Genomic DNA, 22561 nt, shown 5'->3' on the forward strand with positions numbered 1-22561 from the left:
TAGTTGTGTACAATAATAACTGTTACTTAAGCAGCCTAGCTATTAGTTGTTCAATGATGGATGTAAAAATTTCTACATATGGGGTTTTCTCATTTTTAAAATATACCTTTATAATATTTGCAGCACACTTAGCCATCTCTTACAGAGTATCATTTTAGAATCACTGATCTACTGGTAGAGAAGATGATCCAACCTGTGATTAAATCTAAATTTTGTTTGTTTGACTCTGATTTTGGATTAAAAGTTATAAATTTATAACTGATAATAGAATTTTGTGTAAATTAAAGTAAAAATTAGTATTTTAAATTTAGTTTTTTGATTAAATTCTAACTAATAAAGTAAGATATCAAGCCCAGTAAACAGTTTTATTAATTTTGTCTTATTAATTAAATAGTGGACAAGCTTAATATTATAACAAATTTAATTTTCATAATTAAAAAGATTTAGAAAATTGTTAAAATGCAAGAAAATTCAAGATATGACCATCAATTAAAATTGCATTCAAAATTACCTAAATGTCACAGAAAAGAGAAATTAATCTAACAAGATAAATTTATGTTGGACATTTGGTTACTTGTAATAACATAAGATTAAGGTGTTTATATTATGCACGAATGCTTTTATTACTTATTAAATATACATTAATAAGTAAGCATTTCCCTGTTGAATTGTATTTTAAGAAATATTTGAATGTTTTAGTAATAGTAATTACTACTAGAAGATTTGATAAAATATTAAAGTAATTAAGCATTAATGAAGTTAGGTTTGGCATGTATTGTATCAAGATAAATACGTTAACAAAGTAAAATACAATGGTTTATACTTAAAATACTACTGTTTGCAAATGAAAATTGCCATATTCTAATTAAACCTTATCAATTATGTATCAAGGAGATATTACATGTAAATAATAATAATTTTATAATTGGAAAAGCTTGTTGTCCAGCCGTCTTTGTGATTTTAATGACAACAATAGTAAACAATATCAGTTCATAGCATATTGTTTTTCAGATAACTAACAATTAAAAGTTAGTTATTTTTAAAAATTTATTTGGAATAGTTGTGAAATAATGTAAGAGTAATATACACAAATACAAAGATTAAATTCTAAAAGTCATTAATTTTTATTATTAACCTTACATTTAAATTTAATGTCTACAGAAACTTCAAAAGATCCTGGAAAAGTTCAGTAAAGTTTGGTTAAAATAAACAAGTGGTTAAGAAAGCATTTATTTATGAGACCATTTATATAATTCTAATAATAAAATTTTTTAAATCTGAGCTTGTTGCTTTCAGTTTCCTTCATTTCCTTCAATAAACAAACCCATTAAAATTAGTCACAAACATCCATGCCCAGAACAGGATTCCAATTCACAATATGCCAAATTAGAGAAAATAACACCCGGTGATTGGATTTTTAATTATTTAAAAGCAATTTAATGCTTTCAAATTTCAAACTAAATGTTTTAAAATTATAAGAAAACCAAGATATAAACAAAATGCTAAACTCTGTTCTATTTATATAATAATGACATACTATTTTTGAACATTGCAGACTTTTGGAGTGTTATATAAACTATTTGATAATTTGGAGGCTGATTAGAACAAGATTACATTTTTCTAATGGGTGCTGCATTTTCCCCAATCTGTTCTTTATTTCAATCTGTTTATTACACGTGATATATGAATATTTTAAAATTTCCTCAAGATTAACATTATGTTAATGAACATCATAATAAATGTTAAGAGACTGATAATTCAGTTAAGGTTGAATAAGTATTCATTATATACAGGATGAGTCAAAAGCGGTTTGCAACGTTTTCGTTCCAAAAGTACTGAAGATATATTAATTTTTATTAATGTAGTTAAATAGGAAGTCGTGCCTGGAGAATCTGATGGGACCTTTATCTTGACTGTCTTGTGAAATGATATCATTTTTACTCCTCGTAAATTTAAAGTTGCAAATTATGCAGTTCTAAGTGTATTTGTCTGAATCCATAAAATGGTTTTGGACTAATTAAATGGAGCTCTCTAACTTTGTCATTGAAACTTTTACATTACCTCCTCTCATTAAAAAGTTACAACATAAACTCCCATTTGATTTTCCATGTATGACTTCTTATATTAATTTTTGGTAATATAGTCACATATCTTCAGTACTTTTGGAATGAAAAGGATACAGGAGACTTTTGACTCATTTTGTATAGATAATGTACACATTGCTTTTTCTGTGGACTATTGTTGTTGGTGTAGTTCAAAGGAATTTATATTGCAAACTAATCTATTTTCTATGTATGTTCCCACAAGTTTTGTTTTATTATAAATAAATGATTTGATGATAAAATTTTACCCATTTAGTATTTTCTAGAAATATTCTTTTTGCCTTCAGTATCAGTCAGTCTTGAGCATATAACATTTCTTTGAATAACTTTGCTATTCAAATTCAGTTTTTCAGTGATTGATTTGAATTCTAGGTTTCAAATATATACAATTGTATGTTGTTCTGTTAGTTCTAACACTATTCCCTAGCAACTACAATAGGAATATTTAGATATTTAAATAATTCTTACTATAAACTTTGTCATTAAAATTATAATATTTTGCTGTAAATATAAATACTATCTATAAATACAGAAATCTAACTTTCTATTTATTTCCTTGATTAAACAAATAAATAAGTTACAAAATGCATCAAAAGTTTTAATTCAAAACATTCATTTTAATCACAAAAATATTTATTATATAAACCACACTTGTTTCATAAATTTAGCAACTCAATAATGTATAGATTACTTTATGTATTTTGTGTAGTAATTTTGTGTTGAACACTTGCTATTGTGGTTATTGTGGTCTTTTCTTCTTTTGTTAGGTACTTATATTTGCCCTTATGAGCAAACATAAGCACCTAACAAAGGAAGAAAAAAACAATTTTTGAAAAAATGGTGATTGAGTAAATCAATAGAAGATATTGACAAAGATTTAAATATATCATAATCAGCTCTTTCAAAATGTTTGAAACGAATACATGAAGACAATGAAATCATCACAAACCCAACAAAAACAATCAAGTAGGTCAAAAATTAGAACTAAATGTGATATTAATGTATTAAAAAGGACTGTACTGGAGAAGAGATTTATGTCAACAGCTCAAATCACTGCAAATTTGACCAAAAAAATTAATAAAAGTACATCAAGAACTACTACTTGGTACAGATTACAAGATTTAGGATTCAATTCCAGAGTGCCAAAGATTAAATTTCATTTAACAAAACACAAAGAAGGGTTACTGTTCAGTGGAGTGATGAAGATTGGAAAAATGTGATTTGGAATGTGAATCCACTTTTTGTCTGAATTTAGGTTCTTTGTCTCTAAAGACCAAGGTCAATCTATTAGAAGAAAGGGTGAGGAATTTCAGCCTAACTGTTATAAAACAGTATATAAAGTTCCTAATAAAAGTCAAAGCGTGGGCTGTATCACTTTACAAGGACCACAACATATTAATATCGTGTTTGGTTGTTATTTTTGGCCTACCTGTTTGTTTTATTGGGTTATGATAATCATTGTCTTCATATATATATACATTTCAAACATTTTGACAGAGCTGATTATGATATATTTAAATCTTTGACAATTTCTTATTGATTTACTCCATCACCATTTTTCAAAAATTGTAATTTTTTCTTTCTTTGTTAGCTGCTTAGATTTGCCCGTAATGAAGTAAGAACCACAATAGCAAGTGTTCAACACAGAATTACTAAACAAAATACATAAAATAATCTATACATTTTTAAATTTCATAAATTTAGAAACCAATTTGCCGCTTTTTAAATTTATGAAACAAGTGTGGTTTATATAATGAATATTTTTGTGATTAAAATAAATGTTTTGAATTAAAACTTTTGATGCATTTTGTAACTTACTTACTTATTCTTTACTTCACAACTGAGTGCATAGGTAGACATTGGTCATCTTTAACATCACTCTTAATTCAGGAATATCTTACACACCAATACACATTTCGGGCATACACTCCTCTTTCGTCAGCTTTTCCTTTAAGACATTTAGTAAAGGTGCTAACCAATACACATCCTTTTTTTAAAATACATATATTTACAGTTAAAATTTCCTGACAGTGCACTGAACAGTATTTAGTTTTCACTGGTGTCTACTTCACAACTGGATGCATGGGTAAAGGATAATTAAAAGACACTGTTTTGGAATATGTCAACTGATTTATTTGTTCAATCAAGGAAATAAATAAAAAGTTAGATTTCTGTATGTATAAATAGTCTTTTGCTTGTAAATATCAATACTATAGTTTTAATGACAGTTTCTAAACTTTTTAAAAGAAGTTGTATTATAATAAATTAATTAAAAAATAGTTTTCTATAAGTCTCAATGAAACACGCAAAATGTTTTTTCATAAATTATATATGTAAATTAAGGATCGTAGATATTTTTTAAGAAAAGATATTTTTATGATCCTCAGTTTTTTTCTAAAATCAAAATGTGTTTGAGTTTGTTTAAATATTAAAAATTCAATATTTTGGCTAGTTTAATGAATTTTTAAAAATTTATTGAATTGAAAACTACAAATGTTCTAAACCAAGATGCATTCAATTTATCAAATCTAATTCATTTAACGTTAAAGTAATTAAAAGAACTGTGTAAATATTATGTTTAAATCAAATAAGAACTTTTGTGATTCTATACATTTATTACAAATTTTATTACATTTAATTAAATATTTCCTGTACATTTTCTAAATTTTCACGTTCGTGGATAATTCATTTAATTTTTCACTCAGTAGTTGTCAAAATGAATAAACTAAAATGAAATACTAATTATTTAGAATTTTATTGAATTCAGTTATTTTAATGTAATTAATATTCTTTTCAGTACTTTGTTTGTAATGTTAATTAGAAAAGTTTAAAGTTAATATAATAATTTATTACAAATACATAGTTAGATATATATATATTCATTTAAATTAACTTTTTGATAAAAATAATATAATGCTATCTATCAATATTTATCTGTAAACACTTAAATACTGCTATTTATTATATAATTAGAACTTATAAAAATATATGTACTGAACAATGACAGGGATAAAGGACTTTTTCATATGTACAATTTTATATGATAATTTTGTGTGTGTATATGTATAACAAATGAATGTTTTTGCAGCTGTTGTTGACCTCAATGGACGATATTTTGGAGGACGTATTGTAAGAGCCGGTTTCTACGACCAGGACCGATTCAAGAGACTCGAACTGACGGACTGAGACGTCTGCATAATGTGTAAATTAAAAATCGGCACACGCTTAATTCATATGTATATGAAACATAACGTTTTTTGGTCCTGTTTAAAAATAAATTTTTTTATATACAAACATCAGTTCTCAGGTTTTTTTTTAAATTGTGTATGTTTGTTTACATGAGAGTTAACTGCTAGATTATTTTAAAATAGTGAAGATCTGTATGGGATGAAAAAGTACAGAACTTTTTAGATTAAACTATATAATGAAAGTAATTAATTTTATTTATTTTTATCATTAAAAAATTTTTAATGACTAAAAGAAACTGTTTCATACATCTGATTTTTATTTTAAGTAAATGATTTACAGCTTCAGAATGCTATCATATATGTGATAAAACAAAATTAAATTTTAGATGCAAATAATTAAAACAGGAAGGATTACTCCTCAAATTACAGGTATACTTTTCATCATTATACAAATTGATTCAAAAGTCTCCGTATATAAACACTTAAGAAATAAGTCGTCATGTTACATACAGTATATCCAGGTAGTCTGTGTTTTATATGAAGACTTTTGACTCATCTTGTAGAGTAGCAAGTTTGTAAATATAATGAAAAGGTTTTATAAAATGTGTGTATTTATGTCTTATATTATGTACTATTTTAGTAAATTGTATAAATATTTATTAAGTTAGCACAAATAGTTTTACCCTCAAGGTTTTTCTGAACAACTTTAATAATTTAACCTATGAATCAAATTTGTTTTAAAAACTATGCACTTAGTCTTAAGGTTTAAATAATAATTTAACAAAAATATACAAGAAGAAAAATTTATTTTCATCATTCCTTAATTTCAATAATTAAGAATATTTCAGTTGTAATCTAACAAAACAATTAAAAAACACATTCGGAGTAATTACTATTCCATTATTTAAAAATGTTCTTTTATACATTCAGATTAAAATAATCACACAGAGTTTAATATTTTAATTGTTTGGAGTTATTTATTGCCCAGTGTCATGCTTCTGCAGTTATTAAAAAGAAATTGAAAAGTTCACTATAAAGAAAAACCCAATAAAAATATAAACTCCGTGGTAAAAAAAATGACCGACGGCCGAAACCGGTTAGACGTCTAGACTCGGTATTTGCCTTGCCGCTCTTTCGATGTTACAAAGGCCATTTTATAGAAGGCTCGACTTCTGTAGTGGTTCGATGGAAGCCATCTTGTATCTTAGGACGTCAACTAAAAATGGAACCGTCAAGATTCTGAGCAGTATTCTATTTTGCTACCACCCTGCATTGCCAATCTCAGCCCCTCTCCATCAACTATGACCGAATGGATGCATCCAACAAAATTTTTATAATAAGGCGTGGGAAGACCCGACGGTAAATCTGGTACTCCTCCTTAATAAAGAATAATAGGAAATTAGTTGCTATTAGAATAACTATTTATAAAATCACATTTAGAATTATTTAATTACAATTAAAATTTATAGTTAAACTCTGAAGTGTTTTTGATGTATTTGCAGTTTATCACTCCTAAGATATCTGATAAATTTCATAAACATCAATTAAAAATATAATAAATTGGACTCTTCAAGGCATTAAAATTGTAAATAGGATTTTCTTCTTCCTCTTTAGAAATACACATTTTAAATTCTCTATTTTTTTTATCAATGTCCTGTCATGTTATTGTGTTTCAACTAATGAGAGCAATTCGATTTTTACATCTCACTAGAAACTGTCGGTAATCGAATTATCTTGCATAATAAAGATCTAAGATGAGTTGAAATGGCAATATAAATTTCCCTGGACAAAAATTGGATCTTTCAAGAGAATCATTAAAACTGTAATGCAAAATAATGACTCATTGAAGTTCTTTAGATAAACTATTAGAATAGAAATTTGTCTTAAAATAGAGCATTCAATGTTAGACTTAAACTAAATGGTTGACATTATTAAATATATTTGATTAGCAAAGACTTAAGTCATTTAAATCTAATTAAAAATAAACTGACAGTTAATTTGTATGCATTCTATTTTGAAAATTGAAGAAACTGGACATTTTTTCCCAGCTAAAATTACCAAATGTTGTGTTTAAAAGGGATACTTCTCTTCCTATAAATTTTTGTCTCCTTTTCCTTTCTTTTGGTACTGTTAATATGCAAAACTAAATTCTTTTGAAGAATTAAACTTAATTATCATATTATTATTAACATAATTATGAATAATACTAATAAATTCTAGAGAATTTTTTATTCATTTAGTTCCCATTCACTCAATTTAAACAGATCTTACTCATCAAATAAATCTGAATGTTTCCATTCTTATCTTTTTATACCCAAATAAAGATGAAAGATGATCAAAGATGAGGGATAAATTAATCAACCACTCTTATTTTTTCTCCCTAAATTTAGTTTTCAAACTTTAAAAAAACCCTTTTAACAAATTAGAGATTGAACTTGGTCTAGAAACATTAGGGTATAAAATGATTAACATCTATGATTTATGCAATTAAATTATGTATCTAATAATGTGATTCCACTCACACAGAATCTAAATTAAAAATATTCTGTAATCACATAATGCTAAAATATAATTTATAGATTGTAAATAGTCTAACATTATTTTAAGGCAAAGAACAAACTAGTTAGTAATTGTGTAAGCTGCAGTCAATCTAATTTAGTAGCATGTAACTAATCTAACTTGGAAACTAATGAAATTATCTTATTATTTAGGTAAGTTGTTGTTTTAGAGGAATTTAGTGTATCTCTCATTGATATTTTTGGGAAATTTGGTTTAAGTCAATACAAACAAAAAGAAATTTGAATAAGTAAATAGAATATGAAATATTTATGTGAAAAAAAAACACTACATCTAATCTCGATTTTTAATTTGCACTTTTAGATATTCAACAACATTGTTTTAAGTTTGTATATAACCAAATTATAACAGTTTAAATGTCACTTAGCTATTTATGTATTTTGAACTGCTCGTATCTTGACCGACTAAAATCTTGGTCACTTTCAAACTTAGACTAAAATAGTTTGGAGATCCGATAAGTGACTCCATGGAGAAAAGGTGAGAAAGTACTTTCCTACCAAGTCCAGTGTGTCGAGAATGCATCGGATGAATAAATAGACCGATACATGTGGGAATTTCCATTGATTTGTAGATATTGATCTTTCGGAGAACTCTTTAAGTGCAATTTCTCTCAATGCTATCGAACCCAAAGAAATTCTTTGATCAGTTTCTTCCATTCAGAGTATCACTCTTAAATAAATTAAATACTTGTAGAATCAAAGTAAATATTAGTCCTCTGTTGATCAGTAAATGGAATTTACTTTAAAAATGATTACATCACAAAAAAAATTGCTGGAATGTGAATTCTATTTGGAGCACGTATAATACTGTGCAAGCTTGTTATACCTTTTATATAGAAGAGTGAATATGCAAGAATCAAATTTATTGATTGGAAAATTTGGATAGGTGTCCTTTAATATGTTCTGTAAAGTGCAAGCTTGGAGAGAAAGCTGGATTTAAGAAGCTTTGACATGTTTTTCTATATTAAAGATTTGAATTTGTGAAGAGAATGGAACCTTTATAATAGTGGTTTTATTATATTTGTAGTAGTATAACTATAAAATGATATCTAATAGTACACTTGTTAATCGAAAGCAATTCGAATTGATCAAAATACCCGCATGAACTGTTTTGTTTACTTAGTTTTTGGGATATCGATAGAGTAGTACCTACTTTTCTCAACTTATAGATAAAAAAGATCCTCCAAAAACATCTCGAATTGTCTTCAGTCGAGAAATGAAGTACCATTAGTGTCATGTAATCATTAGAATAATTATAGTCGGCACTCATTTGTAGTACACTTAAAAAAATCGGAGCTCCTTTGAATTTTTGGAGTGTTGATATACAAGTATCAGAATGCTTACGTTAATGGTCCTTCATACCTAATATAACAGACTTAAGGATGAAGGATAAAGGGATGATAGCTTAGCTAAATTTGTCTGTTATATTAATTATCATCAAAAGAAACTTAGGAGCATTATTTTTATGTTTAATTATTGATGTTAGAAATGATCAAATTGATTACTATGTGTCACTAATTAAATAATTTAAGAAATAGGAATAAATTTAGAGATATAATCTTACCAATCCATAAAATACCATCAGCATTAAGTTCGGTGGCTCCAACATCCGAGGTACCAATTACCGGTTCAGAATTATCGACTTGTAAAGCACCTTGACGTTTATTTCTAAATGTAGGAATTTATAACTAATTAACGTCATTGCAAAACAATTATTATTACTAACTTTCGTTAAAATTACCAGTTGTAAAGTCCCTACTAACTACTAAATATAACTTTAAAAAGAAGAGGAAGGAAGAGTGTTTTTTTTTTATTCTTCTCACCTGTCTACAACCACGACGTGCCATTTGTCATCGTTCACTTTAATTGGATTTTGGATAATTAAGGGTTGTTTCTGTTGTCCTAAATTAAAACTCAGTTCGATGTAACCTTCGACTAGAGCCAATGCCAAATAATCTCCACGAATCGTCGATCCTTTATTGGTCCACAGCAACAAACCATTGGGGCTGTCCGTTCGAAAACGAATTTCGAAACGATTCTGAGTCTCACCCTTCGACCTGAATCAAGAAAATTCTAATTTTAAATAATTAAAAAAATCAGGACACATACATTCGAGAACGGTGATCTTAGGTTAAATCTGAAAAATTATATCTAAAAAAGTACTCAGTTTTATTGCAGATTTTATGGATAAAAACAGAAAAAGAAGAGGGGGGAAATTCGGAGAGTTTACTTTGTAAACAGCTGGTTTACTTGTAACTAAGAAAATATAATTGGTAGTTAGAGTAAAGTATCGATTATTGAAGGGAGGATTTTATCTATGTTACTGAGTTCTGTACTTTAGAGAAAGTGATTTAACTAGTAGAATAATTGTTCTTTTAATGTTTATTCATTACAAATTTTAGTCAAAGATCTTGAATTTCCTTATACGACGTGCTTAGTAAGCAGAAGAGAAAGATGAGCAGCATCAATATAAGTGATGAGGAAGAGAAGGATGAGCTTAAATAATTATCGTTTTCATCTTAATATCATCATCATCATCATCATCATCGGTATTATCACAAACGAGAGATTTCATAAATTCTATTATTATACTTACCTTTTTAAAATTATAATCTGTTCCAATTAAGGCACTTCTATCGATGACATTTAAAAAAAATTTAAAGTTAATAAAAACAGTCGATTTTACTATTAAAAAATTCATTTCGTGCATGAATCTTTTCATTATTTCTTAAGTTTTATTAGAATAATTTACAAAGACGTAAAATTTTTCAGATGTTTATCTAAAAATTTTACATAAATTCCAAAATAAAATATAAAAAAAAAACTTTATGGCCCACTTATTAAATACATTTTACATAATAGAATTTATGTAAATAATAATAAAATTATTATTCTAGAAAGTTTCATAAATTGTTTTTCAATAGACGAATTTATATTCGAATTTTTCCATCTCATTATGTTAATTCAACACACGAACCGACATCGATATCTTTTATCATGAATTAAAAAAAATTTTACAATTTTATATATCATTGCAAACGATATCGGAAGCTTTACCTATTCACCTAACACAGAATAAAGTTTTTTTTTTGTATAAAAAAAAGCTATTCTGTAAGATGCCAGTAGTTTATCGCATTACTTAAAGCCTTACTTTACATCCAAACATCTAGACACGATGTATTTATGGGCCTTTTTTTAGATAACTACACACAATAGCTGAATATATCGGTATTAAATATTACTTACTTTATATATATTCTGCTGGTTTATAGTCAGGTTATGAAAAAATACGAATATATCTTAAGAATATTCGAATTGCAAGGCATTACCTTTATTGAATTCTATCGTGCATTCACGTATTTTTTTATTTGTTGCTATCATTCAAACAGTTTAAGGTTAAAATAAATATTTCAAAAGTCGAATAATACCTAAAAATTCCATACATTTGTAGTAAAAGATGCTCTATTATTGTAGAAAATTCTTAGACTTTATTATACAATGTTGATTTTTTTGAATTTTTATTCTTTAAAAAACGTTTTTTTCTTTTACCGTATACTAGATGCTTACAGACTTCAGCGGGACCACTTTGCAGCTATCACAAAATTATCAGCCTGTTAATTATAAACTTCTTTAACCTTTTCTAATTAATTAATTAGAATTTCTTTAATGTGATGAGTGAGAAAAATCGCAAAATAACTCCTCGTGGTCCACACAAAAACGTATTTTGCGTTATTTCTTGTCCATCATTAGTTGTAATCGATGGTAAGTAATCGTAGTCCTATATATAAACTACAAACGAGAAAGAGATATTTTAGGGTAGATTCCTTTCTTCCAAGATTGCAAACGAATGTCAGGAAATGGAAGAATGCATTGTATCACTATTTCTCAATATCTTTATGAGAGGACACAAGATTAAGGTGGTGATAATGTAGCCATCAGCAGTAGTCGCTGGATCATAAAATGAAGCACGTATATGTGAACTATTATGATAAGAAAGTCTGTAGGAAAATTGCTAGAGAAAATTTTTTAGAATCGAATATTCGAAACCGCTTTTTTTTATAGAAGTTATCGAGGAAAGTTAACGATCGTATCAAGGGGGATTTTCACGACTTTTTTCAATAAAATTTGCATCATTTCTTGAATATGTTACGTTATACCACGTAGAAAAAGTACACAATGACACGAGTTAGCGTATATATTAATTAAAATCAATAGAGTTTGCATAGTTTTGCATATCCGTAACGTTAAATAATCGATAGTTGTTAATTAGATTCAGTTTACATACGTTTCTACGACGCGAATACCCTAAAATTCGAAGGGTTACGATCATTTTTGAGAGAATTTTCTTATATAAATTGGAGACCTTATAAATTAAGCTTATTTTTAAATTAATTAAATTAAAAAGAAGATTTATTAAAGCTAAATTAGTTATATAATAGTAAATTTTTTTCCGTTTTCTAAGTAGTAAGATTAGTTAAATCTTTAATTTTGTCTACGAAATGAATAACTAATTTTAATTTAATATCAAGAATTTTACAAGTATTTATAATGAAATACTTTCGTATATTTAAATATTTATATCAATTATAATAAATTAAAGTTAAAATATATATGAATAACGTTTCGAACAATGATGATTTTTAACGTCACATACGTTAAAATCTCCACTTTTACGTCATTTTAAAGCTGTATACAATTAAATTCCGATATTAATAATCATTACCATCGTAATTATAATAAAAAATATCCAAAAATTCCAATTTAATAACTTAATTTGTGTAATTTAATGAACTCACCAGTTATCTTCTAGTTCATCTCCCTCCTCTCTATAACAAAAAGCACGACATCAAGCTCGACTTCAATGACAATAAATGATATATATATATATATATTAATGTACCTGATTGCTAGTTTGCTAGGGAAGCCCAAAAATGTGGATCCATCAAAGAAAACGGGCTGATCCATCTCTCCTCGTTCCACGTCTGAAAATAAATAAAACGGTGGATTATTGGCATCCGGAATTTACGGCATCAGTTGCACAATTAAGTTTTATTAGTCACTTGGATGTATTTATAACGTTTTATGACTGTAATAAGCGGGATTTAGTGTTATTTCGCTCTAAGGATCTCGAAAGATATCGACATAACTTTGATGTGTCCCAAGGGAACCATCCAAAATATATATTCTTCACAAACTATCGACTTCAGACCATAATTAGTAGATAATTTAATTGCTTGACTCTTAAAAATTCTTAAGATAACACTAAACTTCGTTATCGACACTTACACTTTTCGCACTTCCTCCCTGCGTAAGGTATCGGGCATTGGCAGTGATAATCGTTTAATTGAGGTTTGCATATTCCACTGTTTAAACAAGGATTTTCGCTGCAAGGAGGTCCTCGATAGGAACTAACACCTCGAGAATCTTTGGCTATTTTTCTTAGATCTTCTAATAACTCCCCATTGACGACGATCCTTTGTAAAGCACCATTGAAACCCACTGCTACTCCCGATTCGGGATTGATATCTGCAAGATGACGATATCCACCCAAAAATAGCGGTTGATCCAGGTTTAATTCGTTCAGGGGCTCCTGAAAAAATTATTTTTTTAGATATAAAATGAGGATTTTAGATGATATATATGCATATGGAGTGATCCATTCAAAAAAAAATCAGTAATCCATACTCATAGGGGTCGAACTTATTCCACATTACAAAATGTGTTGTGGAGTAGAGAAAGATTTTGAATAAATCATTCCAAAAAGACATAAAATGTAAGAATTTTTACTTTAGATTCTCCGTAAACAACGGGTCCGTCGTCTAATTGTAAGGTTCCACTTCTTTTGAGTCTCGTAGCTTTGACCACGTGCCAAACATTGAGCGTTACTGGACTTTCGTAACTAAATTCGATAAAAGAAATCTTGAAATATGCATAAATTCAATCATTTGTCATACGTTCGCACTTTCTTTTTACAAATTCTACTGACCTTATATCCGCCATTCCACTTCCTAAGTCATAACGAAACTGGATGTGACCATTGACTATATTGAGGGAGACGAAATCCCCCCTTCCTGATGCCTGTTGACCATTGTATAGTAACATACCATCGGGTGCTCTGGTAAGGAACCACAGTTCTAAAGTAAACGAATTCGCTATGTTCTGAAGAGTGGGTAATTCTAGAAATCCGTGGCTATCGAAATCAGGAACGAATACGTCATCGTCTAAAAATACATGTTTTATTTTTCAATTTCTATAAAAATGTTGTTTATGTAATTTTAAATATAATTAAGTTTTATTAAAGTATAATTAAAAGGTCCTTTCTAGTGTAAGAAGATAAGTAATAGGTTCTTTCAAAGAGGAAGTAGAGAGATCCTTTCGATATGATTATCTAAGAGGGATTTTCCTCTTTTCTAGATACTTATATCTAGAAGAACTTTCGATAGGAGTATGTAGAAAGATCACTTCTATAGAAGTACTTAGAAGGTAATTCTTTGGAAAGGATCTTCAATATTGAATTATAAATAATTTAATAAAAATTTTTAAAATATCTTACGTTCCAAAAACCACAAATTAAATAAATAAGGATTGTTTTTAGAAAAAGATAATCAATTTATCAATTTTGGACTGAAAAAAATCATCGAAAAACACTTACAATTTTCGCACAAACTACCACTTCTTCCGAGTGGACACAGACACGAAAAATCTAATTGTCCTACATGTTGACAGGTAGCTCCTTCATCACACGGAGAACTGGCGCAAGGATCCAAAGGATATTCGCAATTTTCTCCTAAAATAATTCAAAAAATTAAATCAAAATTATGAAAAATTTATAATTATATACATTATTTTATATATTAAACAAGTTCAATGACCAAGTTCTGTTTTCCTAGACAGATCGATGAAGATGCTTTTATGCACTTTTCGACGTTAATTAATTGACTTTATTTGAAAAAAATGTTTATAAACTGTCTAAAATTTATATTAAACTTTGTAAAATTATAAGAATTCCCTACTGAGGTGTTAACAATCGATAGAAATTGGAGACAAATCAGTTTGATCAGCATCATTAGAAAATACATAGGAGCAAATCTAGATCCGCATCACTTTATATTTGCGTGATAAATTGATATTTTTGGATTGTTTAAAAGAATTTATTCTATAATGAAGATTGATTACATCGTGAAAGACTTTACATGACTCATTAGTCAGAAAAAAATAAGTTTTTATATACTTTTCGATCTTTTAAACTGTAATTTAAGTGCTCTTTTTTCCTCCTTCTCTCTCTCCCCCTCTCTTCCAAACTTAATTTCTTGATTATCTTTAAAAATAACTTTTCTATACGTTAACATATGATGATGCGTAAGGATAAATTGATGCCTAACTTCAAAAATTATTAATTAAACAAACATAAAAGGCTTTTAAATAATGTTAACGATGTTTAATAATACATTAAATTTATTCAAATTAAGGAAGAAATGTTGAATATTGATTTAGAAAATGATTTATTTGATAGAAATTTTTAGATGATGCTGAATTTAAAAATAATTTTTCTAATTATTTATACAGTGAGACGAAGAAAATACATCAAAGGAAGTGTCAAAATGTTAAAAGTGTTTAACATTTTAACCTGTTTACAAACTATTAATTATGTTTAATCTATGAAAACACTTTTACGCATTAAAAAACTCATCAAAGTATTAAAAATAAATTAATAATATATAATTTCTCAACTTAAAAATTCAAATTTACGCTAGACTTTTGTTTCTAAATGTATTTTTTAGAGCATTTTTTAAGCTTAAAAAGTGAAAGGATAATGGCGAATTTAAAACAATTTATCTAAAAAATTAAGCTTAAATTCCTATAAAGTTTATTTAAATTAAGTACTATAATTAATTTAAAAAATGTTTATAAAACATTTAAAATGTTCTAAAAACATTATTTTACTTAATTCTAATTAACTCACCTTTCTAAAAAAACTCATCTCTAACGCTTCGTTACCTAAAATTACTTACTTTAAAAAATAATTAAATTATGATATTTGAGTTTTCGGATGCATTTTTTTATTTTTAGAGAATTTAATAGAATAAATTTGAAAATTTATACATTTTTTTTTTTTTAAATTATAAAAATAAATTTAAATAATAAAAAGAAAAACACGGATGAAATTTTGAACGATCGGATTAGTTAAAGAGTCGTTTTACATAATCAATTAGTCCACCGAAAAAAAGTGTTTTACCATCGATTTAATACAAAAGATTAATTTAAATTATGCACGTTAAATGATGATACTAAACAATTTTACGGAATTTTAATTTACAAACGGAAAATTTTTTGGAAAATTTCAATTCTTTTGGATTTCGACTCGGACGATAAAAATTGGTAAAGTCAAAATTGTTTATTTCGAGAAAGTTTTCAAAAAAATTAACGTCAAAGAAAAGTAACAGGATGTGAAGTGAAAGGAAGCAATTTTCGAGGGTCACTCTGCTATATTGAAACAGTATATTTTTGGATAGGAGCTGTAAAAAGTATCGACTCCTTTCATCCTTCTCATTCTTCTTTTTTTTATTTTCTAAGTCTTTGATGGCTAAATAACATTCCAAACGTCTAAAAAAATTTAATTATCTCGTGATTTTATCCAAAAATTACACAATTTATTATCTTTAAAAAATACTTAATTAAAGAATATACAAGAATTGTGCATCGGCATCGCATCCGCTCCTCCGATATTACATGCAACACGCTCGATTTACTTAAACATTATTTTATGAACTGTGGTGCTTTAGATGAAAATTATCGACGAAGAGACGAGTAAGAATTTTCTGATTTTTTAGAAATATCTTTTTTAAGAATTTCTCTAAAAGATTTCTTCATATATTCTCCAGAGATGCGGCACTTCATTAATGTTATAAAGCGTAAAATGTGAATGTAAAGAGGGAGGAGAAAAACATTTCATTCATTGTATAAAAATGCACTTCTAAAAATGTCTTTACTTCTAAAAAGAAGTCCAGTAACAAGTTGCTTAACTTTCCAGGCAGCATTTAAAACTGCGTTTGTGGAGCCATCTATTACGATGTTTTATTCTTTTAAAAAGCATTTTATATTTTCAATTATTTAAAAAAAAGTCAAAAAGCTTAATTTTAAGGGCAGAGATGGTTTTTTTATAAAAAAAAATTGTAAATGCTAATAATGAGTAAAATCGTCATAATGTCCGACCCTATACGACCCCCTTTATCTCCACACTCCGTCAACCTTTAACTACCAAAATTTAATAGCATCTATTCCTCTAATACACAAACCTTCCTGCAAAATTTCAGAAATTTTCGACAAAAAGCACAGGAGTTATTAAGCTTGAAAGAGAATGAACAAAATCGTGCCCCTCATTCACACACACTAATATCCATATATACAAAAAAAAGAAAAAAAACCCGCATTTTTCTGCATTTCTCGACATTTCGAGGTCCTCTAAGTCCAAAAAAGTAAAAATCTAGGGGGTAATTTTTGACCGATCGCCATACTTTCCCTTTGTTTATACGTAACAGAGCCGGAAAAGTAAAATGCACTCCTAAAAATTTCTTTACTTCAAAAATAAAGGGGAAAAAAAGATTTATTTTCGAAATTTTTTTCGAAGTAAATCAAGATTTTTATGTCGTGAAGACTGTAAAAATAAAAAATAAAAAAATAAAAATTGGAAATAAAGAAAGTAAATCATTAAGATAGCAATACAGAAATATATATAAAAAGAATTTTTTTTTATTATTGTAAAAACACAAAAAGTTTGCTTCGTTCTTTTTTTTCTAATGATAAGTTTTATTTACTTTTGTATATAATTGCATTCGGTGCATAAACGAGATTTTTCAACGTGGAACAAGACGTTGATTGATTATGTACACTTTACACGATTTTCATTACTTTAAAGAAGAAATTAAGTAATTTAACATCGCATCTAAAAACTCAAATATCTTTTAATTAATTCTGAATAAAGTATGTTGTAATTGACTTCAAAAAATCCATAAATTTTATGGAAATTTTTTTTCAAAAAAACGCTCTTAATTACAAAAGACAAAAGCAGATTGTGAAATTCTTTAACTGCAATTAAATTGTTAATTACAGTTAAGTTGTTCATTACAATTAATTCGTTAATTTCAGTTAAATTGTTAATCGCAATTAAGCTTGTTAATTACAATTAAACTTTTTATTTTAAGTTGGTTAATTATAATTAAGTTGCTAATCGTAATTAAGCTTGTTAATTACAGTTAATTTTTTAATTTTAAGCTTCTTTTTCATTACGATTAAGTTTAACGACGCTGAAAACTGTTGTCATCATTCGAAGATAATGTGACTTTTTCGAAAGCTTAATTGCAATTACATTTTTAAAAAATTTTAATGACGTTCAAAATCGTTGTCATCGCTGGGAGACTTGCTTTTTTTTTGTTTTTTTTGTCTGCTTAATTATGATAGGATAATTAGTGATAAATTACCTATGAAATTCCAAATAGGAAGAGAAAGGATTCGGAGCATTACCTGTGTAATCTGGTAGACAATGGCAAGTATACGAGTCTTCTGTTTGTGTGATGCAATTGCCAGAATGCTGACAAGGTAAGGCATTGCAAGGACTATCCAGGCATTCTCCTGTAAAATGCTTCATTATTTTATCATTTCATTATTTTACGTTTCTAGGCTACGAACAATTATTTTTAGGAATGTTTCTTGAAATTTAATACTACTTTTCATCGTTTTATGCATTAAAAAAAATCCATTTACAATAATTCTAAACTTTAAAAAGCTTCTTTGTTAAATTTATACGATTTAAAAGCCCCTATATAATGTTTACAAGCTACAAAGATTCTCGAAAAACCTTCTTAAGCATTTAAAATCCATATAAACAGTTTATAAAATGTTCTATAATCTTATATTGCGATTCAAGCTTTTAAAACATCTATAAAACCTTTTTAAACTTTAAAATATTATTATGTTTTAAGCTTAAAATCTTTATAAATCGTTAAATACCTCTATATAACATTTAGAAATTCTGTTAAAGCATTATAAGTTCTAAATACTGTATACAGTGTTTCTAAACTTAAAAATTCTTATAAAACGTTTTAGTGTTACTACCCCTATATAACGTTCTTAAATTTTATTTTATATGTAAATATTTCTAAGCTTTAAAATATCTTTATATAATATTTTTGCGTTTAAAAATTCGATCTATTACATTTATAATTGTAAATACCTCTATATAACGTATAATACACTTCTATGTAGCATTTTAAGCATAAAATGTTTTAAAAATATCCAAACAACGTTTCTAACTTACAAATTTATGTAAAGAATTTATAAGTTATTAAAACATTTATATAATGTTTTAAATCAAAATTCTTAACCTAAACGCTGTAAGCGTTAATTATTCCGTATAACGTTCCTAAACTTAAAACGTTTAAAAAAATTAATACCCACGTATAACGTTTCTGATTATAAAATCAACGAAGACGTTTATAACCCATAATAGTGTCTATATATTTAAAACCCTATATAACACCTATATAACGTTTATCTATGCCTAAATGAACGTCTTACAAAGTTTTAACGTTGCTTACGATGCTTTAAATCACGAAACGATTGAATCAAACGAGAACGATCAATAATTCCTTTATACGCGAAGTTAATTAACAAAATTTTTTAAGCGTTAAATCGAGTAAATATAAACATCATTAACTGAGGAAATCATTAAAAATAAATATTTATAAATATATTTTGATGTAAATGAGATAATGACAATTTAGTAAATGATTTATCAATGTTAATTATTCAATGAATATCAATGAATCTCTTTAATGAGCTCATTTTTCTAATCAACTCGTCATCCTGTTTATGATACATTTAAATTATCGAATTTTCTAATATAGATATATTTTTTTCTTAAATTACGCTTTAAAATTGCATTAATTTGCTTATTTAGACAATTGTTAATTAGATGAACGTTCAACTTAAACTATTGGTTAGCATTAATTATATTACTTAATTAAAATTTCTGCATTTCTACCTCCATTTTGTAATTAATTCGATGAGTTGTGGATCTTTAAACAATCGCCTTTGTTTTAAAAAGTCGAATTTAAATGCTTTTATCTCTTAATAAACCTCCTTGTAATGTTTCTAAGCTTTAGAAATTCGTTTTATAAGATTTAAACCTCTTTATAACGCTTCTCAAATATAGAAATTCGCTTTATAAGTGAGCAAGCACCGAAACTCTCCTTATGTATGCGTACTTTAAAAATTTCCTTTGTAATATAAATAAGCTTTTATAACATCCATAATATTTAGAAATTTATATTATAAACTTAAATATTGTTTAAACCTCTTTATAACGATTCTGGCATGTAGAAATTCGCGTTATAAATAAGCAAGCTTTCCTTATAACGTTTCTATGATTATTAGAAAGTTAATTTAGTTTTTAAATTTCTAATATTTAGAAATTTACGTGATGTTAAGAAGCTTTGAAAATATTTATAACGCATTATAAATAAGCAAACTTTCCATAACGTTTGAGTTTAAAATTTTCTTTTTAAAGTTAATAAACTTAAATTAATATTTTTATGATTTATAAACTCATTTTATAAAATAAATAAGCCTTAAACAAACCTTTTTTTTATAAAGTTTCTAAATTAAAAAAATGTTTGTTACAAAGTTATTAAACTATATATTCTTTTATAACTTCTCTAAACGTTAAAAAAAAACTCCCGATATAAAGTTAAAAAGATTTAAAACCGTTTACAACGTTTGAAAATATAAAAATTTACTTCGCAAATAAATAAATTTTAAATTCTCCTTATAAACTTTATGTGCTCTAAAATCCCCTCTAAAAATTTATAGTTTTTAAGACCTCTTTATAACGTTTTCAATATTCTTTCGATTGTTGAACTCTTACAACGCCTATAAACAATAATAATTGGTCTTATAGTATCGTTTTTAATTTTCACAAAACACATATAACATTTATAAAGTATAAAAACCTCTTTAAAACGTTTGCAGGTTACAAAACAATCACTTTACGATATTTATAAGATTGAAAAACCCCTTTATAATAATACAACAATATTTGCAATTTTTAAACATTTTTAGGACTTTAATAAATTTTGAAAACTTTATTTTAACGTTTCAGATCTATAAAAAAATGAACTTACTATAATTATAATTATTATTAAACTCTTATAATATTTTGAAATTTTAAAAACCCGTTTATAAAGTTATGTAACTATATTATGTAACAAACAAATATATGTAACTATTAGCAATAAAGAAGTTATCAGATAATATTTATTATTTAAAGTAACCCTTTTACAACGTCTATAAACTTTCTAAACCTCGTTAAAACGTTAACGAACTCTTTAATAGGTTTAAAAACTATGGAATATTTTAAAGTATCGTAGACATATTTACAACGCTTCTAAAACCTCCTTATAACGTTCGTACTCTAAAAAACCCTTTTTCTTACATTCACCAATAAAAAAAATCATCTGAAAATGCCGGTAAATTAAAAAAAAACGACTGGAAAATGGTCATAGAAAACGGAAAAATAAGGATGCTGCACGCGCCTTGATCATTAGTTAAATGGCTAGACGTAGATCGAATTTCAGCGGAGTTATTACAGAAATACGATTTAATTATTACATTATTAATTAGAAAGGAGAATTTAATTAAGAATTTTATTATTATTATAATTACTATAACGAACTTACTTATTCCTTTTCCTTTCAGGACATCCTTGGATGCTGGAAATTTAAGGTTAACTTCTTTTCTTCCAACTCTTAATCTTCTGATGCAACCGATAAGACCACCTTTAACTCCGATATTATCGAAGACACTGATCAAGAACGAGAAGAGAAGAAAGCCATTAAGTGTGTCTCGTTAAAACAGACGCTTTGTCTCGCTGATAATCGGATAAAGAAAAGATTTTTCTGATGAACACAGCAAATTTCATCACACAATTGTATCGTATACGAAATTGGTTTAACCTAAATACCAGAATTATCTCGATTGAATTTGATAACATAATTCTCTACTCTTCATTTATATATATATATATATATTTATATAACACTATAATTATAATTATATAAAATAATAAGCAAACTACCCTTTGTTATCCGTGGGGACGTATCCTAAAAATAGATTTTCTCCAAGATCCAATGATTTTAGCACTCCTTCGCTCCTTCCTGCCACGTCTTCTTGACCTTCTAGTGTTAGCATCCCATCTCTTAAATATCTTTTTGCAACTAGTCGATGGAAACGACCCGCTTGTAGCCTTTGTGGTGATCTCAGTATAACTGGGCCACTTCCTAAATTGTATCTGTTGATAGTCGACTTCCATCAATTTCTGTCATTTTCATTACCCTCTCACTCAACTTAACGTTAAGATTTTACGTATAAATATAGAAAATATGATTTAAATTATTAAAAATATCTACATTTTACTTTTTTTATTAATTTTAAAGTACTTAAATTCACATCTAAAAATCATTCTAAAACGTAATTATACAATTATTTAACATTTATTTTTTTAAATACATATATTTTATTGTAATTATTAAGAAAATTCTGTCATTGTTGATTTGAAAAAATACAATTATTTTATTTTAAATGTTAGAAAATAACATAATTTTTTCTGCGGTTTTTAAAGCAATTATTTTTTCAAAAAAAA

The 22561-nt window shown here is 26.9% G+C and overlaps 2 protein-coding genes across 7 annotated transcripts in view; one reads left to right on the top strand and one right to left on the bottom strand.

The window, feature by feature from the left end:
* The window catches only part of Spf45 (splicing factor 45), a 41957-nt gene extending 36559 nt beyond the window's left edge, over window positions 1-5398 (top strand). For all 3 annotated transcript variants that reach the window (XM_067283216.1, XM_067283215.1, XM_067283217.1), the window contains exon 11: window positions 5191-5398. In XM_067283216.1, coding sequence (XP_067139317.1) covers window positions 5191-5288 — 98 coding nt within the window. In that variant the 3' untranslated portion in view covers window positions 5289-5398. The remainder of the gene's footprint in view (window positions 1-5190) is intronic.
* Window positions 5399-6108: 710 nt separating this feature from the next.
* Window positions 6109-22561, bottom strand: part of LOC136985829 (agrin-like) — a 65106-nt gene continuing 48653 nt past the window's right edge. For all 4 annotated transcript variants that reach the window (XM_067283191.1, XM_067283194.1, XM_067283192.1 and 1 more), the window contains 12 exons: window positions 21998-22210; window positions 21600-21724; window positions 18388-18495; window positions 14519-14653; window positions 13853-14087; window positions 13654-13765; window positions 13153-13456; window positions 12767-12848; window positions 12663-12692; window positions 9690-9923; window positions 9431-9534; window positions 6109-6667 (listed from right to left, as the gene is read on the bottom strand). In XM_067283191.1, coding sequence (XP_067139292.1) covers window positions 6522-6667; window positions 9431-9534; window positions 9690-9923; window positions 12663-12692; window positions 12767-12848; window positions 13153-13456; window positions 13654-13765; window positions 13853-14087; window positions 14519-14653; window positions 18388-18495; window positions 21600-21724; window positions 21998-22210 — 1828 coding nt within the window. In that variant the 3' untranslated portion in view covers window positions 6109-6521. The remainder of the gene's footprint in view (window positions 6668-9430; window positions 9535-9689; window positions 9924-12662; window positions 12693-12766; window positions 12849-13152; window positions 13457-13653; window positions 13766-13852; window positions 14088-14518; window positions 14654-18387; window positions 18496-21599; window positions 21725-21997; window positions 22211-22561) is intronic.

Source organism: Centruroides vittatus, unplaced genomic scaffold, assembly GCF_030686945.1.
Source record: "Centruroides vittatus isolate TY-2023 unplaced genomic scaffold, ASM3068694v2 contig_979, whole genome shotgun sequence".
Taxonomy (NCBI): Eukaryota; Metazoa; Arthropoda; class Arachnida; order Scorpiones; family Buthidae; genus Centruroides; species Centruroides vittatus.